The sequence below is a fragment of the Alligator mississippiensis genome, chromosome 6, assembly GCF_030867095.1.
Source record: "Alligator mississippiensis isolate rAllMis1 chromosome 6, rAllMis1, whole genome shotgun sequence".
Classification (NCBI taxonomy): Eukaryota; Metazoa; Chordata; order Crocodylia; family Alligatoridae; genus Alligator; species Alligator mississippiensis.
In genome coordinates, this window is record NC_081829.1 from 19,493,294 (window position 1) to 19,517,131 (window position 23,838).

Genomic DNA, 23,838 nt, shown 5'->3' on the forward strand with positions numbered 1-23,838 from the left:
ACACCGGTGCCTCAATTGCAGTTGAGCCCTGCCATGTTTTGTCAAAGCCCCACAGAAAGCATACTAGGTATGTCTACACCACTTCCAGATGGGGCAAGGAGGCCACTGCCTTGATACACAACACCCCTGCACTGCATATACTGAATCCTAAATTAGAGGTATTTCAGGGTTGTCTATACAACCCCTGAAACAATCCCAAAACCAGCATGGAGAAATAAACCCTGCCTACTCCCACACAGAAAGTACCATGGGCTGAAAAAATATCATCTGTCAAAGTCAGAGGCATTCCAAGTGAATCCAGCACCTCTACCAGGATCATGCCAAGACTGAGACCATGAATGCACCAAAAAAGAAAGTAGACACCATTTTTTGGCAAGTGGTACATGCAGAGTGGGACACAGTGAGCAGAGCTTGTGCCTCAATAGTGGTCTCAAGATCACCAGAAAGGATCACCGTGCATCACCACCCTCTCTCCAGGGTTTAGTGTGCATAGAGGGTACATGGCATGCTTCACTGTGGAGCTCCCAGCTATGGCCCAGAAGCAGTACAGATATGCTCATTGAAATCAAATTCACAAGCCCCTGAAACAGTAAAAAAGTTCTCAGCGTAATTTTTTCAAGTGAGGAGCCAATTTCATCTTTTCTGTAACTCCACTGTGGGAATGACTTTGGCATCAATGAGAGGTAGCACAGTGTGGAAAACTGAGGACTCTCAGGTGCAGCATGCAGGAATGCCCAGGTGCTGATCTCACCTCTGCTCCACACCTATTGCACAGCACTAGATAAATTACTTTACCTTCTTGTGCCTCACTTATCCCATTGGTAAAATGGGGATAACACTGGTGACAGGATGGAACTACAGTAAATTATAGGCACGCCATGAGGAGCCTATAATTAGTGTTCATAAGTTCCTTTGAAAATGGAAAATACTGTAGGCCCAATTCTTCTGCATGTTATACTGAATCTAAGGACAATGGACAACAGACAAAGGACTTACAGCCCTGTTAAACACAGGGTAACATAATGCAGAATCAGGCCTAGATAAGGGTGAAGCATTACCATATTTACCGGAGTACAAGATGACCCTGAATTTGATGACCTCCCTTAATAATTAGATTATATACTTATATATTATAAGTTTATAATTTTCCATGTATAGAATCTCATTATTGGAGGATCATCTTATATTCATCCTCCTGACCATTGCAAGAAATGCGGAGAGAGGTGACGAAGGAGGTAGTAATGGAGCAAGCAGTGGGGGGACAGACAGTGGGGGAGGCAGTAGACAACACATGAGGGGACAGTAATAGGGCAGCAGTAGGGGAGACAGTCAGCTTGCCCCCTTGTACCCATTCCTACCCCCACTTACCCCTTACTGTGCTTGCCCTGTACAGCCGCAGGCCCCATTCTCCCTTCCTCCATCCCCCTCTCTTCCCCCCTCCATGTTACTTCTGCCCCCGGCAGCCTCAGGTCCCTGCCCTCACTTCCTCTCATATCCCTCCCCACACCGAAATCTCTGGCTACGGCCTGCCCCTCCACCCCCCCTTGCCTTTGCTCTGATGCTGGCAGGTTCCATCCCTGCTGCAGCCTGGGGGCAATGAGCGTAGCTCCAGCCCAGTCCCACAGCAGCAGCATGGAGCTCACACCACTGCTATAAGGCTGAACTGGAGCTGTGCTCTGTGCTTCATGCTTCAGACTGCAGCGAGGATGAAGCCTGCTGGCATGGAGCAAAAGTAAGGGAGAGTATGGCAGGGGGGAAGAAGGGGCGGGGGGAGAAGTGGCACAAGGGAGATACAGGGGCAACAGGGACTTGAGGTTGCAAGGTAGGAGTGGTGAGGAATACAGAAGAGGCAGGGGGGGGCAGGCAGCACCTGCAGCTCCAGGTACAACCCAGGATTGGGGCCAGAGCTGCAGCAGTTGCCTGGCCCCTGCTGGCTTGTATAGGTTCTAAAAGAAGGGGCTTTTCCCTCACGTTAAAGGGTCGGGGGGAGACCTCATCTTTTAATCGAATCAATACGGTATTAATTAATATAAAGTAATAACAACTTTCGGTTCTTAAACCTCATGCAACATGTTACTGCTTCAAGGGAAGCTATTTACAAACTGGGGAGATTCATTATCAAACACCTTTGGTAATTACCCTTTTAATATCCTCAGCACAGATGGGAGAGAATCCACTCTTTACCTCATGCAGCCTATTCAGATCTGGCCCTGGAAAGGGAAGAGAAAAGTTTGATTTTGTACAGTCTATCCTGCCCCTGGGGCCAGTTAGGGCCTTGGGCACATGCATGGAACTCCCAGTGATGTCCTCTCAGGTCAGGCCAGGGCAATGCATGACACATCATATGTGAATGAAGACAGTTCCCTGAGTAAAATCTGGGTAGAAACCTTGAGCTTTGATTCTAAGGCATCATATTAAGGTCAAGATACTAACTACAGATGGGATTCACTGATACACTCTGGCTTCTTTATGCTGCTCCAACAATTACGGCAGTTTTGTCATCGCTCTGCAAGCAGCCAACAAGTAAGTGAGCTCATGAATCTGCTCCCCCCGCATCTGAAGAGCTAGTGTCATGGCTGTCTGGGGCTTCTGCGAACATATATTCTGAAACTGTAGAATCTGGGAGGGACCAACCAGCTGAAGGAGAGCCAGAACCACAGGTAGCAGATATTAATGACATTGCTTAATGCACCCTAGGAAGATACTCAGAACCCAAAGGGACAAGGAAGATGAAAAAAATCTTTCCACAGACTAGAACAGTACGGCTGTGCAAAGCTTTGGGCCCTGATTCGATTCAGCAGAGATTCAGCCTGATTCGGTGGCCAAATCTCTGAATCTGAATCAAATCAGAGGAGCCTTTAATCCCTCCAAATTGAATCTGAACCCTCCAAATTGGTTGAGAAAGTTTGGAAAGATTTGGAGATTCAGACATAGAGACAGCTTTAAATGTTTTTTCTACATACCTCTAGGTAGCAGGGGCTCGTGAATGCTGTGATGCTGGGACACATGGAGTGTCCCACAGAAGCGCAGGGGGCTCCCTAGCACGGTTGGCAGCAGACCCAGAAGTGGACCAGAAGCACCCCCGGCTCGGTGACTGGTGCCTCTTATGTATGTTGGGGGGGGGGGGCACCCAGGGTCCCCCTGCAGCCCATTGCCAAGCTAGGGAGGCACGGGTGGGGGCCCCCAGCACACTCCCCAGCAGACTGGAAGTGGACCAATAGTTCTTCCAGTCCAGTTCTGGGTTCTTTGCCAAGCACATGGAGGGCCCCTCGCGCTCCTGTGGGATGCTCCATCCGCCCCAGCATCGCAGCATCCACGAGCCATGCCTGCTACCTCAAGGTATGTAGAAAAAACATTTAAAGCTGTCTCTATGTCCAAATCGCTGACTCTCTGAATCAGCATCGAATCTTCAGATTCAGATTTTGCCAAATCGAATCAGGGACAGTGATCCGAATCAAGAAATTAAATCACTGTCCCTAATTCAGGCCAAATCCGAGTTGAATAGGACCTGCTTTGCACACCTCTATAGAACAATGCTAGGGCTCTGATAAATGTTTACTAGTCTGTGTAAAAGGGATCATCTCAGTCGAGTTCCTACAGGCAAATATCTGCCTCAGGTTCACATCCTTTCTAACTGTTGCTGCAGCGGTGCCTACCCACCCACCTGCCTGGTGCACCACGCCACTTTCCCTCCCTACCAGACTGTGCCCCATGCCCCTGCGATTCCAGGACTCTCATTTTAATTTTCACCAACTGTCCAGGACCAACCTTTGAAACCCATCTCAGCCAAACCAAGATGTATGGTCACCCTACTTCTAGGACCCAATGGAGCACATTGGTGGCATGGTATATGTGGGGAAAAATGAGCCAGCCCCTGCCTGTGCAGTTTTTGCCAGATGATTAATTAAGGGACTCATCCCTCTGGCACATTTGATCAGCAAACAGACCACTAATATTTTAAAGAAATTAAATGGAAACATTACTAAAATATCAGTTTGATCATTAATCATCATCTTCAAGACATTCTATAGACACTAACTAACTAGCTCCTGTCCTCATCTCCCCACACTGTTCAAAACATGATTAATGTAGTAGTACTACACTTGATGTCTGAATGACCTGCTTTACTGTGTCTTGGGAAGAACCTGAGCAGGGCATACAGAGCATTACTGGTATTGGTAGTGGATCACTTGGTACAGTGGTGCTTCTCAAATTGGACTCTTGTCTGGTCTCAGGGGGAAAGGACAAGTATTTTCAGATCAGTATCTACACTTACACAATAAGCTCTTTGGGGCAGGGACCATCTTTTTGTGCTGTGCGCAGCACCTAGCACAAAAGGCCTCTAGTTATGTGACTGAGACTCCTGGGTGCTACCACAATACAGATTTCCTGAAAATGTATTAAACCCTCTTGCAGTTGTACCTTGGCACATAGGTTAACTAATGAAGCTGTTCTACATACCCAAGGAGCTCTTGTAGTTTTCCAGATGCTCTAACAATACGTCCATGGACATGCGCTCTATGTCAAGATGAAGCAAGTTAGCTGCTATTACTTCCCATAGCTTCAGTGGTATGGAATCTGGTCTTTGAGCTTGGTGTCCTTTGCAGATCTAAGGGAAACATGAACAAAATGAACATACCATTTATTATTGCAATGAAACCTGATTTTACACAATAAAAAAACCCTCAGAACAATGCAGATCATTTATAACAAAGTTATGAGATTTAAAAATAGGTCAGAAAGCTGATCTGGCAGGAATTAAGGAAAGAAGGGTAAACTATAGTATAACCATAGGCTAAGTTCTGGTCTTAGTTAAGTTGGCATAAAACAGAAATAAAAATTGCCATCAGATTTAGTAGTGCAGAATTGGAACGTCCCTAAATTTCTCCTGCATGGGGAATGCGATAGGATACTCTGCATCTCGCTAGCTACCCAAAACCATTGTGCAGCATTACTAGGTATTGTTAAACAGCTGATATGATTGATGCCAAGATGAGATTTTCATTGACAACTTCATAGAATATTTCTTAGTGAACTGACCTATTATTATAACCTATTGCTTGTACTTTAACTCTCCTAACATCCTAAACAATCTCTTCATATTGTTTTGGCATTTCCAGTAAAACACTGGTTATAAACCAGTGGTACACATACCCCTAGGGGTACTTAAAACGGTCATAGGGGGCATGCAGAACACTGCATGTGCGCGCACAGCCGCAGCACAGGATGTGGGCAGCCAGGATGCAGCTCAGCCAAGTGGAGAACAGCCGGGTCCAGTGGGTAAGTTTGCTGTGGGGGAAGGACTGCCCAGTAGTGGCAGGGTGCAGGACTGAGCCACGCAGAGGGGTGGCTCCCACCACTACACGCACCCTGGGAGAACATGGGGGGCATGTGCCCGCAGATCTGCACTTGGGATGAGGTGGGCTGGGGTCATGGCTGGGCCGTGCTGCACTCAGGGTGCATGGTGGCAGTGCTGAGAGAGGGGTTGGAGGGGTTACTGCAAATTTTGGGGTGGCTGCAGTCCCCCCCCCCCCCCATAGCCCTCTTCCCAGTGTCACCACCGCCTGCCCTGAGCACAGCCCAGCCCCACCCTCTCAGCACCGAAAAGAGCCCGGCACAGCCTTGGCCCCAGCCCACCCATGACCTGCACACAGACCTGGGGGCACATGCCCCCCATGTGCCCAGAAGGGGTACACTAGTTAAAAAAGTTTGAAAACCACTGCAGTAGAATATTGATGTGATGCGATGTAACACCGACATATTCAGTATTACTCCCTGCCCAAGGTATTGCTGATACTCAAATAATTGTCCTATTTTTCTACCCAGTAATATGGATTGTGCCAGTGGTGCTGCAGATTGAGAATTTCAATTACTGTTTATTCTTCTGCAAGTCCTGCAAAAAACTTCCTATATTTACTTAAATATGCATAAAGCCAATGTATCCCTTCTCATATTGCGAAGGTGGGTAATTATTTGAGCCCAGAGGCCACATAGGGAGTTTTGATGAGTTGTTAGAGGTAGAGTCAGCACCCCCCCACCCCACACCAACTCATCAAAACCCCCTATGTGGGATGGGACTGCAGGCAGGCAGGAAGCAGTATTTGGAAGGAGGACAGGTGGCCAAAGATGGGATCACGGGGTGGGGTCACAGGGCAGTGACAGTGCAGGGCCAGGGCCTGGGGCAGAGCCATGATCCGCTGGTCATGTGCCCCTGCAACAGGTGTAGATTCTGCAGGCAGAAGTCCGCAGCAAGTGGATTGTGGCTCTGCCCTACCCCTGGCCCCAGCCCTGTGCTGTAAACCGCACCCCCCACCCCTGAGATCCTGGCTGGAGGCAGCTTCCTGCTCAGCATGCTCTGCTTGCATGACCTCAGCTTGTCGCCATGGGGACCTCTGGATCATGGGGTGGGGATCAGCATGGAGCCAGGGCTAGGGCCAGGGCAGAGCTGCAGGTCTGTGGGCAGGGGCATGAGGGGTCAGGGCTTGGGTAAGAGATGCAATCTGTGATCTACTCCCTGCATGCCCCTGCCCTGTGCAGGGATGTGGGAGTTGTGGTGTGTGTTGGATTGTGGGGTCATGTGTACATGTGTTGGGGGGTGCCCCCTGGGCGCTAGGTCCCAGGAGCTAGTCAGGGTGAAGAGAGGAAGGAGGGGGCAGGGGGCATATGCAGCAGAGCTCATGCAGGTGGTGCAGTACCCCACAGCATTCTGCATGGGGCCAAGCCCTGCCCACTCTGGACCAGGTCAGTCTGCACCCAGTAGCCCAGCCCCAGCTAGCACACACAGCTTACTGGTGAGGCTGTTCGCAGTGCAACTCCAACCACCCAGGTGCTGTTCAGCTTCCCTTGCTTCCAGCAGTGTATCCTCCCTCCTGCTCTTGCCCCTGCTGCACCACTGGGGTGGGGGGAAAGCTTCAGTTCGGCAGCTCCTGGCCCAGCATGTGGGGCTGTGGCTCCAGCTACTGGCTGTCTTGCACCCACTTGGCTGTCCGCAGGTGGCTACTCATTGCACCAGGTAGACTGAGTGGGTGGAAGACAACTGGGAGCTGGAGCCAGAGCCCCGCAAGCTGGGGCAGGCGTCACCCAGCTGAAGCTAACTCCTCAGCCAGAGCAGCACAACAGGGACGGAAGCAGGAGGAGGAGCCACTGCTGGAGGCAAGAGGAGCTGAGCAGCACCCAGATGGTTGCAGCCACACTGGGAGCAGCCCTGCCAGTAAGCTGTGCGCGCTGACCAGAACTAGGGTAGGTGGGCGCAGGCAGAAACACAGCACCGGCTGGCCTGGGCAGGGCTAAGCCTCATGCAGAGCACTGTGGGGGCAGCCAAGGGCTGAATCCAATCAATTGGTAGGCAAGCCCACAGTCCAGATCCAACCCACAGGCCATATTTTGCCCACCCCTGTCATACTGGTAACTTGCTCTACTTTCTTGAGGCATTTATGCCCTACTAGAATACCGCCAGCCTTAGAGCTCCTCCAAATTCTAGGCCCATGTTTTGACATAGTGCCTCCAGGCCATATATCTGGGCAGCTAAGTACAGAGGTGCCTTGGCAAACTGTACTTCCAAATGCTCTTCCACAGTGAGATTTGGATAGTCTATCAAGGTGCCTATATTAGAAGATTAAGCTCAATTCAGATTTAAGCTATTCAGATCTTTCCAGGCTGTCTTCTCTCCAGGCTGTCAGAATTCCCATAAAGCTCAACTTTGGCATTAAGAACTTTCCCTTGGTTGGATGGAAGATATGCTATGTGTTCTGCTCCTTCTCTCAAGACATTTACCTCATCTATGAATTTGGAAACAGGCAGGTGGCTGAGCTCAAAGTAGGTTTGTGCCCCATAAAGGAGAACTGAATAAAACGTAGCAGCTACCATCCATGTATCAGAGAAGGTGGAGAAGATGTGATGTGTCAAGGACTCAGGAGCGCTGAAATACACAGACAGAGGTTCTTCGCTATCTCCTGTGTCAAGAGATAGAAACAAATTAAGAACAAAGCCAATGGGTAAATCCTCTTTCTTACAGTTTTGCCCAGTTAACTATTGTGAGCTTTGCCCACTTCACTCAGCACCAGTCAGAACTTCATCCTGCTCAATACAGAGACTAGGGAATGGACCTGTTTAAACCCAAAGTAGGGAGTAAGGAGCAGTCCAGGACACTGCCCTGTTACACAGACACAAGTTGCTGTGACCTAGTAGTGAGAAGGCAGCCAAAGAGAGTAGAATATGACTAAGTTAGCTGTGCTCCTTTATTATAATGCATAAAAGAGTGAAAGATCAAAAGTCTTAGCCCAAGGTATAAAACAATGGAAGTGTGATGTTATGCTTCCAAAGTCAAAGTCTAGGACTGTAAACAAGTAGCTTGAATTTCAAAAGTGGAGTCACAGGGGGCTGCAATTTGGGCTTAGCACTTTTGAAAATCAAGTTACTTTAAGGGTCTAACTTTAAGTTTTGCTTTCTAAAATCACAGCCTCAATAAAATCAGGTATAAGAGTTTGAAAGACGTATGAAAGGGTTCATTTTTTTTCTGAGCTATACAGAAGGTCCAAATTCCACTTGGTTCAAGTTATGAGACATATTGTGGGTTGGTTCTGTGTAGTGCATATCATACACTGATGAAATACATGCCCATGTCACCTGATATACTTGTACACATTACTTTCCTCAGTATGTTTGTCCCAGTTTGTCCATAACAACTAGACTGATGCTGTTTACAATTTGGATTATCGTATATTTTTGATTAATCACATATCAAACCCTGAACTGTAAAGATAAATCTGCACACAATGAAGTCTCAGATTGCCAACACAACTACTACAGTTTTGTAACCTCTGGGACTGGTTATTTTTGCTGAACTCATTTCCTTTTATAGAACTCTTGGTTTACATTAGCTACAGCAGTTTCTATTGTTGTTTAGTATTATGTGCCAGTTAACCATACCTGTTGGCCAGTTACAGAGTGAAAAAACAGCAAACATGCCTGACAACAGCTTGAAACTGAAACCAGCAACAAGAAAGTAGAAAAGTTTTAAAATCAAATAATTCAATTATTTTATCCATCACAACTAGTCAACAGTAGAGTTAAGAGCATAACCCATGTCTCCTAGACTCAAAACCTGTGCTCAGTCAACTAAACCATAGGCACACCAGCCATAACTAATCATACCTGTGAGCTGCAAGGGCTTAATGGTTTCATATGGACAATCATCTCTGTAATCTCCGTCTTCTTCCTGAGGAGTCATCTTCGCACTGAAGAAATTTGACAGCTTTGTCTGGATTTGAAGAGATCCACCTTCACCTCCCTTTTCCGTGAACACAACGAAACTGGCTGGAGTTATGTCACAAAGTAGGACCCTTCTCTGGTGGCAAGACCAGACAGCTGTGGCAATGTCTTTCAATATTCCTACCATACTGGACAGTGTGAGCCCATTCCTCTCCTCCTGCAAGAAAGTCAAAAGAGGTTTCCCATCTTCCAACATATAAAATGGAGGCACACTGCAGGAACTGAACTTTTTCAGGCTGGCAATGGAATTGCTGACTTGACACAGCTTCACTATTCTGATCACCTCTTGAAATCTTTCATTGTCGCTCTCAGTAGAGTTAGACTGCAGGATGTCATTCAGAGTCTGCTGTTTAGCCATGCAGATCAGTACATTTCCAGTAGATACAGTTCCTTGGGCTATCATGCAACTGGAATGGGCTTGCAGTTGTCCCCTGATGATTAGATCTGGGAAGGTAACCTTCAGATATTCTTGGACAGCTGGTTCCATGAGTTTGGGACTGGCTGGGATCAGGTTGTTTCCCAGCTCTGTAATGTTGACATAGGTATCACCTTCACTGAAAAGCAGAGGTGCAATACAATTTCTAACCTCACTTAATGAATGGTAGATTAGTTTTTGGAAGCAATGATTTAGGATTGTCATCATCCAACATTTCTTTCCTTTGGTGTCAGCACTCACACACCATTCCCACAGGCTTATGAGACATTTCAGACATTCCGTTACTGATCCTAGGATAGAACAGCGAGATGTCAGTAGTGCCTCTCATCCCTAAATAACTCATATTACTACAGAAACTTCCAGAACATTTGCAGACATTACTTAAGTACACACTGGAATGGACACAACAGCTATGTTCAAAAGAGCACAGCAATGTTACCTGGCAGTTTGAGACAGGAGGAGAAAATATAGTATATCCCATTGAAAATGCAAGGATATTTTAAACAGAAAGAATGTTAGCTACCCATTTATGCCATTGATTTGATCATCAGAACACATGCATTCTTGCAAAAAGGGCCAGGGCAGCTTTAATGGTCATAAGTGACAAGAGGTTGCATTTTATGTCTCTTCCTAAAGGGCACATTTCCATGAATATGGCATCTTAGCACTGTGCTGCAGTACTAACACAATACTAAGACAGAACACAACCCCAAGTATGCAACTGGCTTTCAAAAGATAGATTAGAAAATTCAGCAATCTATGAGAAAAGCCACTTGTTTGAGCCAGACAGAAAGAAAAGAAGGATAAAGACAATTGCATGTATTGTACCTGGAGTATGGCTCTCTTGGATATGTTCAGTAACACGTTCAATTATTTCCAGGGAAATCTCCCAGTGCTTTTTCCCCATCTTTGTGCAGACATTAAAGAGGAACAAATGGCCAATCTCAAGAAGCTTTTCTTCAAAAACCTGGAAAATATTGAAAAGAAATATAGAATGTTTCTACACGTGCTTTTACATGCACCTAAACTTAATGCACATTTGCCTAATGCTCATTAAGGCAATTCAGGTGTATGTCTACATGTACACATGCTAAGGCACATTAATGCAGTGTGTGGACCGACTTGGGACTAACTTTAGTCCCAAGTCAGTCAACCTACACAGTGTTAATGCGCCTTAACATTTTTACACATGCATTAAGGAACTTTAGCTATTTGTGCATAAATTTGATACCTGCTTTTGTAGGTATCAAATTTAGGCATGAATAGCCTAAAATTGCCATTTTTATGGTGCATTAAGGATGTCCATTGTAGACCCATGCCTTTAATGTGCCTTAAAAATGGCTAACGGACCTTAAATCAGCATGTGTAGATGCACCCATATATATGAACACTTCCCGGGGGGGGTGTTGGGTTGCTTTTAGCCAGCAAAGGACACTAGTTGCACATTATTTTAAACAGGTGCATGAACATCTTACTCTCCAAGTCATTGCCACCTCCAAGGGTGTATCTGATGGGGTGCGGTTGTATAGTCATACTCCCCTTTAGCTGTGTGCCATATGCGCAGTGAGTTCTGAGCTCATTGTCAGCACAGCTGCTACCAGAGCTTGGCATGTGCCATAAGCTCAGTTCACCAGCTGGTCAGCATGGGGTCTGGCTAGGATTCCCTGCCTTCACACAGCTCTGGAGCCCAGGGGTTGAGTGCCACTGCTGTTTGTCCTTCCCCTCCCTTCCTCCATCCATGGGGTTGCCAACTCTCTTTGAGTCTATTCTGGGAGGTTTCCAGAACGTCAATGTACCCACGAGGCACAACACATACATGCCTGCATGCTTGCATCTATTAGTTATGGATTACGGTGTGTATAATTTACATCAGGAAGACAAATGCACATTACTATTACATTTTAAAAATCCACTGGACTACTGTATAAATCATATTCAATATTTACTATTTATTTTAATGAAAGTTCTAGGCTTCCCCTGGGGGCGTCATAGGAATGAAAAAGCTCTTTGTTGCAAAACCACAACTAAGTCCTAAAAATAATATGAAACAGGGGTTGGAATCTGGCCGCCTTTGAAATGGGTAAAAAGAGGAAACAACACAGGGTATTTTCACACAGTTCTTAGATTTCATAGATGTTAGGGCTGGAAGGGTCCTCACGAGATCATCAGGTCCAGCCCCCTGCCCAAGAGGCAGGAAGTGACATGTCTGAGGTTTCATAGCAATGCAGCCTGCAGTCCTAATACCCAACCCCTTTGTGATCCAGACACATTTCTTCCCTTGGCTCTAGTACTTGTCAGTCCCAAGATCACAGGATCAAACCAAGGGCGATGGAACCTCTGTAACAAGCCAGTGGTTATGAACAGAACACACACTGGACTGTGATCGCTTTGTTACTCACCTTCTCAGTGATAACCAGGATGAAGATGTGTCTTACCACCCAGGGGATCCTCTGCAGCTGTTTCTGGATGCAATGAAACTGCAGAACTCTCTCATTTGTGAAAGACACTCTCTGCTCCAGTATCCGCAGGAAGTGTTTCAGGTGCTTCACATACATCGCCATGAAATTTGGCCAGGCTTTAGGTTTCTTAGCTGCAGTGCAGATTGCAGTGTTGATTTTCTGGTAGGCATTACAGCAGAGATACTCATAATTTCTCTCCTCTGAGGGGATGTTTTGTTTTGTAAAAGTCAGAGCCCGCAGCTTAGCCCTCAGCCTCACATTGTACACCATGGAGATGTTGATGAAAATCACAGCCAGGGTCCAACAGTAGAGCTTCTCCAGCTGAAGGCAAGGCTCCAGGTGAGAGCCGAGTTTGTTGTTTTGGAGAAGCATTCCTACTGTCTGCTCAAACTCTTCCAAGTCTGCCATCCCAGAGAAAGTCAAAATGTTTTTCCTCATGGTCCTGATCAGTGCTCGGCAGACATGTGCTCTGACCCCTTCTGTAGCATCTTCACAGTAGTTTAGCAAACAACCCACTTGATCACGAAATGGCAAGCAGGACACATCTTTCAAGATGTCTTTGATTTCTGAAGGAAAGAGCGGGCTGATATCAGCTGGGCTTGAAACAGGACCCATGGGAGTGAAAAGGTCTAGGTATCAACATTCTGGGGATGATTGTATTCATAATGGCATCAGAAATGTGCAGGGAGGTGGAGAAATTACATAGCTATCACTTTGTAAACACAAGCTACATTTCCTTTTTCCCATCTCTCTTCACTGGTGATTTCTGTTTCCTTCTTCTCACCTCTTGCTCATTTCACCCATCATTCCCTCTCCTCACCCTGTGACATTTCTCCATTCTCCAATTCCCATCCCTTTCCTCATTCTCCCTGATATTTCCATTCTCATCCATTCCCCTCTTGGTCTCTGCTCCTTCATTCCTTTCTTCTACAGGGGACAACCATTCCATTCAACTCCGCATCTCCCTACCTGCACAATCATGATCCTACTTGTTGTCAGGCTACACCTGCCAACAAACCTTTCTGTCAGTATGTACTCAATGCAGGGGCCACACTCAATATTTTAAAGGACAGAATTGATCATTTATTAAAACAGAACCTGATTAAAGTTCCAGTGAAGCCTGTCATTGACCTCCGGAGGACCTGCATCAAAGTCCACAGTGCTGCTACAGGTACCTGCCTGATAAATTATGCTTCTGGACCACCTCATATAACTAATATTCTCCATGGAGATGCATCTATTTTAGAAGACAAGGAGCTGACATAGCTGCATGAACAAGACTCCTCTTAATGGAATTTAAGAGCTGTCAGATACTACAATAACCAGTCTCTCCCTGTCCTGCTGAAAGTATTACCTCTGTGTGAGAGCGCCTTGTATCTCTGTGGCCAGGATAAGTAACTCTTCTGGTAACTGGTGCCCTGGCATTTCCCTGATGGCCTGAAGGATATCCTTGATCTAGCTGACCTCTCAAAAGGGGCTGTAAAGGAGACACATGCAAAGACATATTATTTGATATGAGAAATGTGCCTCTGCAATCCCAGAGATGCTTTGTAAGAAGCCCAAACAGCACATTGAAAAAACTTACATTCTCTGCCTATAAAAAGGGACGAGGATGAAGTAGACTCTGAAAAGAGAAGGCAAGAGCTAAATAAATGTTATAGACTTCTTCACCATGTAATTCAAAACAGAAATACTGAAAGGAAGACTTCATGGGCCCATATGCAGTTTACTATAGACTAGAATGTGTTTAGTATCAGTCTGTTCCTGCTCCCTCCAGTCTTGCACCAGCCCCCTGCAGCAGCCAGGGGGGAGCTCTAGGCTCCTGCTGGATGCTAGATCAGAGGATGCCAGGAGGTGGGAAATCGCTCCCTGCCACCAGGAGCTGCCTGCTGCAGGGTAGGCTCCCGGGCCCAGGCAGGGACATAGGCAGTAGAAGTTGGGGCTAATGGGGCTTAGCCCCGCCAAATGCGGGACAGCGGTAGGGCAGCCCGGCCAAGGGCTTCCGGCAGCTGCAGCAGGGTTGGGAAGGGAGTGAGGCTGGGGCTAGGGGAGGGGCAGGCGCTGCACAGCTGGACGCGGAACTGAGCCACAAGGAGCTCATCCAGGGGGAACAGCTCCTGCTGCTACATCCCAGAGGCAGGCTGCCATTTTGGGCTGGGACTGGGGCCAGGGCTGTGCTAGGCTCTTCCTGGGGATGACTGAGCGGGGCAGGGCAGGTGCAGAGGTCCTGGGGCTCCGTCCCCTCCGGCCTGGCAGCACAGCCGAGGCTGGCCCCACTCCGGCCCCTCCAGGCGGTGTGGAGCCATGTCCAGTGTGGGGAGGCATCCAGGGACAATGCAGGGCTGGGGGCAGTGGATTCATTGGTACAGTGGGCACCGGTGCCAGGCAATGACCCCGGGTGCAGGGGAAGGGACAGGTGCAGTGGGCCCCAGCCCTGATCCCGATCTTGGGCCCGGCTTGTCTCCACTCCCTCCTCCCTTCCCCTATGGCCCTTTCCCCTCCAACTTTCCTTCCCGCATGCTTAGCCTCCCCCAATAAAAGTTTCTCCCTCCACCTATGGGCAGGGACAATGTCCCCCATTCCCATCAGCACCGAGCTCCTAGCCCCCGCTCCCTGGGGGCAGAGAGCCTGGAAAGAGTGGCAGGGGAGGTGCAGGTCCCCACCCACTGCCCAAATCTGCTGGTGGGGCAGCTGGCAGTAGGCCCACAGCTGGACGGGGATTCCCCACCCAGCACGAGGCTCACTGCTACTTGCCCCACCAATAGATTGGAGGAGGGGGCTGGAACCTGCCCCTCCACCGCAGCTGTTTCCAAGTCCCATACCTTGATCGCCAGATGGGGGCACAAAGCTAGGAGAAGTCTGTGGGGCTGGGACCTGCCCCTGACCAAGAACAGTCTCCCCAGGCCCAGCCCCCACTCCATGATGGTGATTGTAGAGTGGGGCTGGGACTTCCCTGTTGTCGAGGCAGATGGACATTGTCCCCACTGGGGCTGTGGTAGTAGAGCCCACCCAAGCAGCAGGCAGCTTCCTGGAGCAGGAAGCACTCTCCCACCCCCTGCTGCCCAGGTGCTCAGGAGCATATTTGCTCCTGACTGGCTTTCTATACATGCTGTAGTGCACAGTAATTACTCAGGAGTTAATTTGCTACTTGCATTTGCAGGTAATAAATTAACTGCTGAGCAGAGGAAATTACTGTGTTATAAGGGTCGGCACATGTAAACGGTGACACTTACTTCACAGTAATCAGCTCTACTGTGCAGTAAAGCATCTTGTGTAGACACTCCCATAAAGAACTTGCTTTAGACCTGAAAGCTTTTCTTTAGCCTCTACATCTGTGTCCCAGTGAAAGAAACTATTTTAGATCATGTTTAGAGATTCTTCACATTTTAGCAGTATTCAGTTTCTCTCTCAGAGGTTTCAGCTATTGGACCTACTGGGCAGATCCTCAGCTAACGTAAGCTGCCATAGTTCCACTAGACTACCTGAAAACTCAAGTTCCAAACTTTGCCAAGGAAAGAATTTAAAAAAGCATAATAGGACTATTTCTGTAAACTTCTTGAATGTTTCTGAAACATTTTCTCAGTGGAGGAAGTGAAAGAATAATGCTATGTGAAACAGACCAGTAGATCACAATCCAGCACCTGCACTGAGGTAACTGTGTTACAAAAGCCAATATCCCCAATGGTCCTAACCAACATCCTGAGTACAAGACTCAAAAGAAGCACGGATTGACATGGAAAATGTTCAGCCTTCTTGCTTCCAGATTTGGGCATAGCATACCTGAAGTATGAGGGAGGTTTGCACTGGCACTGCCCAGGCTGTGCATAGCTTTAGTACCTGAATAATGTCAATCTCCAGGGCTGTTACTGTTGCATCTCTCTCCAGTACAGACTGTAGTTTACCTAAAATGAATCTAATCAGTCAAACATTTCAAGGTCTTTGTCCTTACCTGTGTCCCCTTCCCCCAGAGCTATCTCTTTTCTTCTGTTCACTGGGATTTGTGTCCTATGATGTTCAATGGTTTTTATTATTTTGGGTAAAAGCTGGGGGTCATTTATGTCTATTGAGTAACAACATTGCAAGAGAACAGGTTCAGTCTGAGTAGCATCAAACAAAAGCAGCACAATTCTCTTCAACATTGCTGGTGTTATAAGCATATCTTGAAGTTTTAAGAAATCATGGTCTTTATAGATTGGTATAAGAGTTACTGGGATAATCTTCATGGGTTTGCTTATGGCCTGTATGATCATTTCTCCTCCAGTGAAATTCCTGTAACCATGGTAGCAGAGAAAGCCATTCTTCTCCAGAACTGTCACAATCTTTTCATCAATGAAATTGTCTACGTCAGTTTGCTTCTTATTTTGTGGTGGAGTTGCTGAAGGGATGTAGAGGTCATAGCAGTAGAGTTTATGAAAAATGATGTCACCTAAAATGATACAAAGTTAATGGACAAAATGTTCCACTTCACTGGGGATGTTCTTTTCTAAAGGAACTATTTCCAGCGGGCATCCAATTCAAAAGAAACAGGTGTGGCAATGAATATCCCATGATCAGGATAGAAACAGCACTGGTTCTGCTTGGTGGAGACATATCTGGCAAGAGCTAAAAGATTAAATGATACTTGAACAGGACTGAAATCTTGAATTCTTAATAAAAAGAAAACAAAAATAGAATAGAAAGAAAATAAACACATATCAAAAATAACATTATGGGTGAATTCCATGAATATGTTAATTTTCCCTATTATTGCTTTTCTCCTTCACGCTGTTCTGTTTCAATGCATTGTAAAGCCATTTTCAGGTTTAGTAGGAATGACAGTTAAACTTTTGTAAAATTAAGCTTTTCCTTTGTTCCCAGACTTCAGTCATCTCTAGAGCACAAGAGTTACAATCCAACTGGAGAAAAAATGTGATGGAATGGAAAGAGGAAGCTTTGATATTTTGCTTTATGAAGTTGCTTAACCAGGCTTGTTTTAAACACCTCTGCAGTTACTAGGGAGATTCCACTGACTTCACCAAGCTTTGAACTATACCCAAAATATATGAAATGATGCATTCTCTAGCAAAGCTGTCTGCTGGCATCTGCTGAAATGGAACCCAGTGCTAAGTTCAAGGTCTGAGGGATCTCCAACTTTGCACACCCATGGATCTACATTAAGGGTAACATTTTCAAAAGCCAAGGGGCCTGTCTTCACTGTGGCAGAACATAGCAAGGAGTACTACCATGAAAACATGCCGCACCTACTCACTCCTACTTTGTGGGCATGTCTACACGTGGGCCCCGCTGCATGGTTGGTACTGCAAACAAGTACTAAAGAACTGCGCAGTACCTGCTGATACTGCGCAGTCCTGGCGGTTCATGCATCATTTCCAACCCTACCACACAGTAGCAGCGAGCCCAGTAACTCGTCATTATAGCACAGCAGAGGAGGCATCACAGTTAGTGCCTGCTGATGCTATATCACAATAACGATGAACTATGGTGCTGTAGCTTGTTGCTATGGTGACGTAGCATCTTGTGTAGATGTTTTCTGTATGTGTACATGCTAAAAAGCATACCATGCAACTAGCAGCTATTACAGCAAGGCTGGGAACATCCCTGGCACACCTTAAAAAAGTGTCCACAGGACAGTTGGCACATGCAGAATGGGAGAAAGGAGGCAGAGCATTATTTATGGTAGTGTTCCTTGAGCACTGTCCAACACAGGATAGACAAACCCTACATTCCACTGAGCTTCAGCTCCTAAGGCATTTCAAAAATAAGTCCTTTGGAAAACTTTGCTCTCAGGCTTTGAGACTCAAATTTCTCCTTCTCTGCTCTGAAGTTCTGTATTGATTTCCTCCTATCTGGAGAGGTACCCCTACCAGAACCAAACCCTGGCCCCCATCTCCATTTGAGCTGTACAGTGTCCACTGAACTGAGAAGGGTGGGGAAAAAAGCCACAAGTCCTAAAGATTATGTCAGGAGTGTGACTTCTTGTTGACCACATTTTAGCAGCACCATGGTATGAGTAGGCTGGAAGAGACCTTACCATATTTCCTTTCTCCACACTCAGTACAGGCCTCCAGCTCACTGAGGTCGTCCATCCTTCCCAAGCTGTCTTCAGGGTTTCAGTGCATGTGTATGTGACTGCAGCAAAAACTTGCCTCCCATCTACCACATTTACTCTTACACTGCTCTTCAGTAACATTCAGCAGTGGATTCACATTAGAATGAACCTGGGGTTTAGGGGTCAGTGGCCCAAGCTAGAGATGGGTTCAAAGAAAAAAAAAGAAAACAAGTCAAAGGAAGGGGTGATACAGGAAATTCAGGCCTAAGTGTGGACTTTGACTATGTAGACTTCAGACTCAACTCATTTATCTTTATGGTCACATGAGATTCCTATCAACTATTATTTTTCCCTTGGTTCCATTTCATGAGGCTGGGGGGGGGGGGGGGGGGCACGGAGGTAGAGAAAATCCCGGGACACCAGCTAAGGTCCTGATACTGGGTTTTGCTGAAGCCAGGTTGCTGGAGAACTAGACTCAGGATCCTGGAAGCAATGGAAATGCATAAACTCTCCATGTGAACTGTGCTTGTCTCCTGCAGACTCCCCTGGAGCCACTCTGCTCTGGGGCTATGAAGGGGCTCAGTCTGTGAGAATGGGAGAAATCGCCACCAGAGTGATTCTGGAAACACTTTGCTAGCACATTCCCAGATGTTTTCCCTACCATGCTCTGCAGGAGTTTCTTTGCACAGGAAAGGATATATTGAGTCATTATTCTTATTTACATTGAAAATGCACATTTCTTTCATTTATTAGGTAGCAAAGTGTCTCACAACAGTATCTGACAGGTTATGGCAAGGCATGTCTGCTCTGACTTCAGGTACTTCACTGCCCTGGTTTCCCTTTTTCTCCTGGCTAGTCAAGCTTTACACTGAAGGTGTTTTCACAATAACCCTCCCCTCCTGGGAGCCTCAGCATAACATAAACCTCCCTGGTGCATGGACCTCAACATTGTCCTGGCACATGCTTCCCTCCCACCAGGCTCATTTTCTCCGGCCTACCCTGATTTTCCCCACACACTGCAGCCTCTGGCTCTCCAAACCCTCTACATGAGAAATAAGGCAAATCTCCACCCCAAATTCACCGTACAGCACAAGCATCTTGGGTCTTTGAGTCTCTCATCTGAACTCTGGATGCCTTTATATCACATACCAGGTCTAGTTACATGCTCCCACCTCTGGCTTCTTTACTACTCATTCCATCCAGGAAGAGCATGCAACAACTGCTGATGCTTCCTCAGGCTGATGAAGGGTATTTATATCCAAAAGCTTGCAAAAAATAATTTTTCCAAATGTTTGAATTGGTCTACTAAAATATATCAGATTTACCCAAAGAAGCTTGTCTGCCTATGTTCTTGACCAACACTGCTACAACCTATACCCCTATATGCTCCCACCATGTAGCCCTGGACTGAAAAGGAGGCTGAATTTAAGTAAAGAAATAATATTGAGGATACAAAATTCAGGGGAGAGTTTTGGATGCTCCACAGACATCCAGTGTGGGAAAGAAGCCTATACCACTTTGAGTTCTGGCTAATGGAACTGCACCACTTCCAGCTACTGCTGGTCAGTTGGGAACTAATTAGCTCTAGTGCAGCACTGCATGAAAGCAGATATCATTTTTAGCAAGTGTGCTCAGCATTGGGCCTGGATGTACTTCTGGTCCACTTCTGCTGAGCACATGGGAGGCCCCCCCCCCGCGCTCCTGTGGGATGCTCCATGCACCCCAGCATTGCAGCATTCACACGCCTTGCCTGGTACCTTGAGGTATGTAGAAAAAAAAAATCTAAAGCTATGTCTATGGCCGAATCGCTGATTCTCTGAATCAGCATTGAATCTTCAGATTCCAATTCAGATGAATCGGGACAGTGATCTGAATCAACGAATCGAATCACTGTTCCCAATTCCGGCCAAATCCAAATCGAATACGGCCCATTTCGTACACTCCTAATATGTATGTGTGTACATATCATACATACACACATATTTATATAAAATCAGCTGTGGGAGATATTAGACCCATAAAAAATTACAAAGAATATATGAGAGTATACATTAAATAATGACATCAGCTATCCTGAGATATCTTCCCTTCGGAGAGCATAAAAATATCCATGAGTGCTCATTATTATGTCAAATACTACAACTGTTCTGCCTTTGTCAACTTTGTTTCTTTGCCTCAGTGTAGGTCATTTAAGCAGCAAATAGTACTAATAACTGTCTCACAGCTTTCTATTTTTGAGCATCAGTAGCAGATAAAATTATACAAAGAAAGAGGAGAGATTGCTAATCAATAGAACTGCTAAGTATTGAAAGGAGAAGCGATTACAGTGTGGCCTCCCATGCAGTAGGTCTAGACTATCTGCTTGATCATGCTCATATTTAGATGCCACTGGTTATTTTTCTGAGGCATATAAAAGCTAAAAACAAACAAAACACAGCACAAAATAATTTGTCTAAATCCATGTCTAGTAACAAAGCCACTCCACCATTAATCAGCTTAGGAAGTAAAGGTAGTTCTGTTTGCTTTCCTCTTGACAAATTGTAAAAGCAGCTACAAAATTAGAAGAAGCCTGGATTTCAAGGAAAGGAAGCAAAAGCCCAGTTCATTCTTCTGAGATCAGATGGGAGGGGGAAGGCGAAAAGATCTGGGGAAGTGTGGGCTGAATTAAACTCTATCGTAAATCTAGGAGGATTAAGGGAGCTTGATCAGAAGTGACCAGAGAATTTTCTTTAGGACTGCCCTCCAAGCCAGCGAAGACACATGAACACCCAAAAGCTGCAGAAATAGACACATGTACCAGTACTTACTCAGTAGGGAATATGAGCCTCACCTTGCCTCATCAAGACTTCTGATTCTTCTGGGGCTAACACAGACGTTGTAAGTAGATTTACTGAAATTTCCCTCTGTGTTTCACTGCCCTTTATTTCCCCCTTCATTTCCTTCTTCCAAGTGCAATACTGAAGTCCTTTACTTAGCATTATATGATGATTGTATCACCGAAGGGTGGTGGTGATTGCCCCGGGGGTTGCATCAGGGGATTCATAATGAAACTTCCGTGTACATACTTTTATTGGGGAAAAGGTTTTGCTTTGATTCTGAGTTTATCCACATGTTTTCCGTTTCAGTCTATTCACTGATGACAAAGGGTAGGTCTATGAACCTTGTACTCTGTTTACCAGAATCTGCTATTAATCTGCTGCTTCCTTAAAAGGTCAAGGAAATCATAGTGAGCTAGGTTCACTACTGGTAGAGCTACAATGACTTCAGTTGGAGTTATAAGAATGAATGGATTTGACCTGTTAAGTATCAGTATCATTGACTTCCTTATATAGCTGTTTCCTATTTATGACTTGGAAACCTAGTAATCAAATCAGTGCTAGGCCTGAAATGTTGAATTTTGATCCTGACCTAGACTTTAAACACCCCAAATTATGGAGTATCATGGTGCATGATTTTGGGTTTTCTTTCTTTAGAGACCCCAACTTGAACCTGGGTTCAAATTTATAACGCACGAAATCCAGAGCTTAGGAACAGGCAGTCTGCTCAAACTCAGCTCTGTAAGAATGCATAGTAAGTCTCTGAACTGTACTTCTTCTGTAATCTTTCTTCCATAAACTGGAGGAATTCAGCCATTAGCTGTCATTATAATCACATGAATTAAAAATTCACTTACTCAGTGATACAGGAGTTTGTGTACACTTTCTTCTAGTTTAGGATCTACTCACTGACAGTGGACAATGCTGGGTACTTTGAAAGGTGTTAAATTCCAACAACACATATATGCTAATGCAGTGATACGTAACCAGAGTGTCATGAAAACCTTTTATAGGTGTCACGTGGTATTGTGCAATACAGGCAGTAAGTGTGCCAACACCTACACAATTCACAAGATAAACACAGAGATTTAAAAATAGAAATCCAAAATGTCAAAAGCATTCTGACCTGCTGTGGTCCGAGTCCTTTGCAACAGAAGACTTGCCCTATTATTTTTCCATAGTCAAGAAACAGGTGAAAGCTAAGAGCTGGCATTTTCCAAGGGGCACCTTGAATCTAAAGCAGGTGAGAACCACTGCAAAAATGGGATGTACTAGGCTATGGGAATGAGATTGTTTCTTGACCCCAGATGATAATCATCTCCTGTCCTGACTCTTGAAGATCAACAGGCCATAGAACTGGGGTTGGACTTCAGCCTCAGAATGTGTTACTGACTGGATTTACAATCAGTTCCCCAAAGTTTAGGCAAGTTTTTCTCTGGAGATTTTATTCAGTCTCCTTTCCCACTTGCGTCTATTCTTACTATTCTGACTCTTTTACCTCCGTTATATTCTTTTGCACTGATTTCTCCAAGTTAATTAAACATTGCATTAAAAAGAAAAAAGGATTTGGGCCTATTCAAAACATACCAAGCTAAATTCTGCTCTTGTGGCATGAAGAGACATCATGGTTGTTACAAGTCAGATTGCCCAGCATTTCACCCAGATCAAAAAAGTCACAGCCCTGTTGTGTACAACTATCATCCTTCCCAACATCACTATTGCCTACTGGCAGAAAAGCAGCAATGCAAGCCAGTGAAAATACACTTCCCAACATACTTTGCTGTGGTCTAATGTCTGAAGGTTCCTGGGGATTCCCCAGAGTGGTGAAAAGCAACCATTGGATAGTCAAGTAGGAGTGATCAGAAGCAAGATTCCCTCTAAGATGCACGCATGTGTGGCCACACACGAGTAAAAGTTTGGCCACGCACAAACTTTTTCAGGCCGCACATCTATCGGGAATGGATCTGGGCTGCAGCATGGGACACTTAGTAAAGGTAAGCTCCTCCTCTAAGCAGAAGTGGGGGCTGGCATGGGCTTCACCGGCTCAGGGGAACTGCTCCGCTCTCCCCGCATTGCCTAGGGGAGTGAGGACGCACATGGAGTCAGGGCCAGGGAGTGTAGCACTTCCCGGGGCTGGCGGAACCTGCAGAGCAATTCCCCAGAGCCGGAGGAGCCTCACTCAGGGCAGGCAGTGGCTCCTCCCTGAGGTGAGGCAAAGCAGGGATGGAGGCTGGGGCAGGGTAGTGCAAGCTCCGCTGGCCCTGGGGAACTGCTCTGTGAGCTCCACTCCCCGGCCCTGATACCACGTGCCTCCTCACTCTCTGAGGTGATGCTGGGGAGTAGAGCAGCTTCCTGGAGCCTGCACCAGGCTCTAGCCCTCCAGCCGCTACCCACCAGGCTCCAGCCCCTCAGCCTCCAAGGCCCTGCTGCCTGCTCCGTGTGAAGAGTAAGGGGCTTACCTTCGGTAAGTGTTCCACGCCACACCGAAAGGGGGAGGTGAGACCGAAGTGACGCACTCACGGACCAAAGTGGCGTGCTCATGGACCACCACTCCTTAGAGGGAACATTGATAAGGAGTAAGTACCCATCAGTTCTACTATTATCATTACTCGCTGTTGCAACCACTGCTGCTACCACTGAGTCTGCAGAATGGACCCACACATGATCCTGGCCCTGCAAGGTGCAAGGTGGCTTGGTGGCCTGCAGGCCATGGTCACCCAGCCCCGAGAGCTTGCAGTTCCAGCTATGCAGCAAAAGAAGCAGCAGTTTTGGCTGTCTGCTAAATGACCGAGGATGGTCTTGTTGGAC

General features: G+C 46.4%; 1 protein-coding gene across 2 annotated transcripts in view; it reads right to left on the bottom strand.

The window, feature by feature from the left end:
* LOC102564709 (uncharacterized) overlaps positions 1–23,838 on the bottom strand; it is a 50,731-nt gene that overhangs the window by 24,474 nt on the left and 2,419 nt on the right. For both annotated transcript variants that reach the window (XR_009462980.1, XM_059729687.1), the window contains exons 2-11: positions 18,197–18,410; positions 16,115–16,591; positions 13,751–13,789; positions 13,520–13,642; positions 12,106–12,731; positions 10,535–10,673; positions 9,154–9,996; positions 7,774–7,952; positions 4,462–4,609; positions 2,140–2,210 (exon numbers count right to left, since the gene is read on the bottom strand). Coding sequence is in view for 1 of the 2 variants with exons in the window: in XM_059729687.1 (XP_059585670.1) it covers positions 2,140–2,210; positions 4,462–4,609; positions 7,774–7,952; positions 9,154–9,996; positions 10,535–10,673; positions 12,106–12,731; positions 13,520–13,642; positions 13,751–13,789; positions 16,115–16,591; positions 18,197–18,251 (2,700 nt within the window). In the remaining variant the exon portion in view is untranslated. The remainder of the gene's footprint in view (positions 1–2,139; positions 2,211–4,461; positions 4,610–7,773; positions 7,953–9,153; positions 9,997–10,534; positions 10,674–12,105; positions 12,732–13,519; positions 13,643–13,750; positions 13,790–16,114; positions 16,592–18,196; positions 18,411–23,838) is intronic.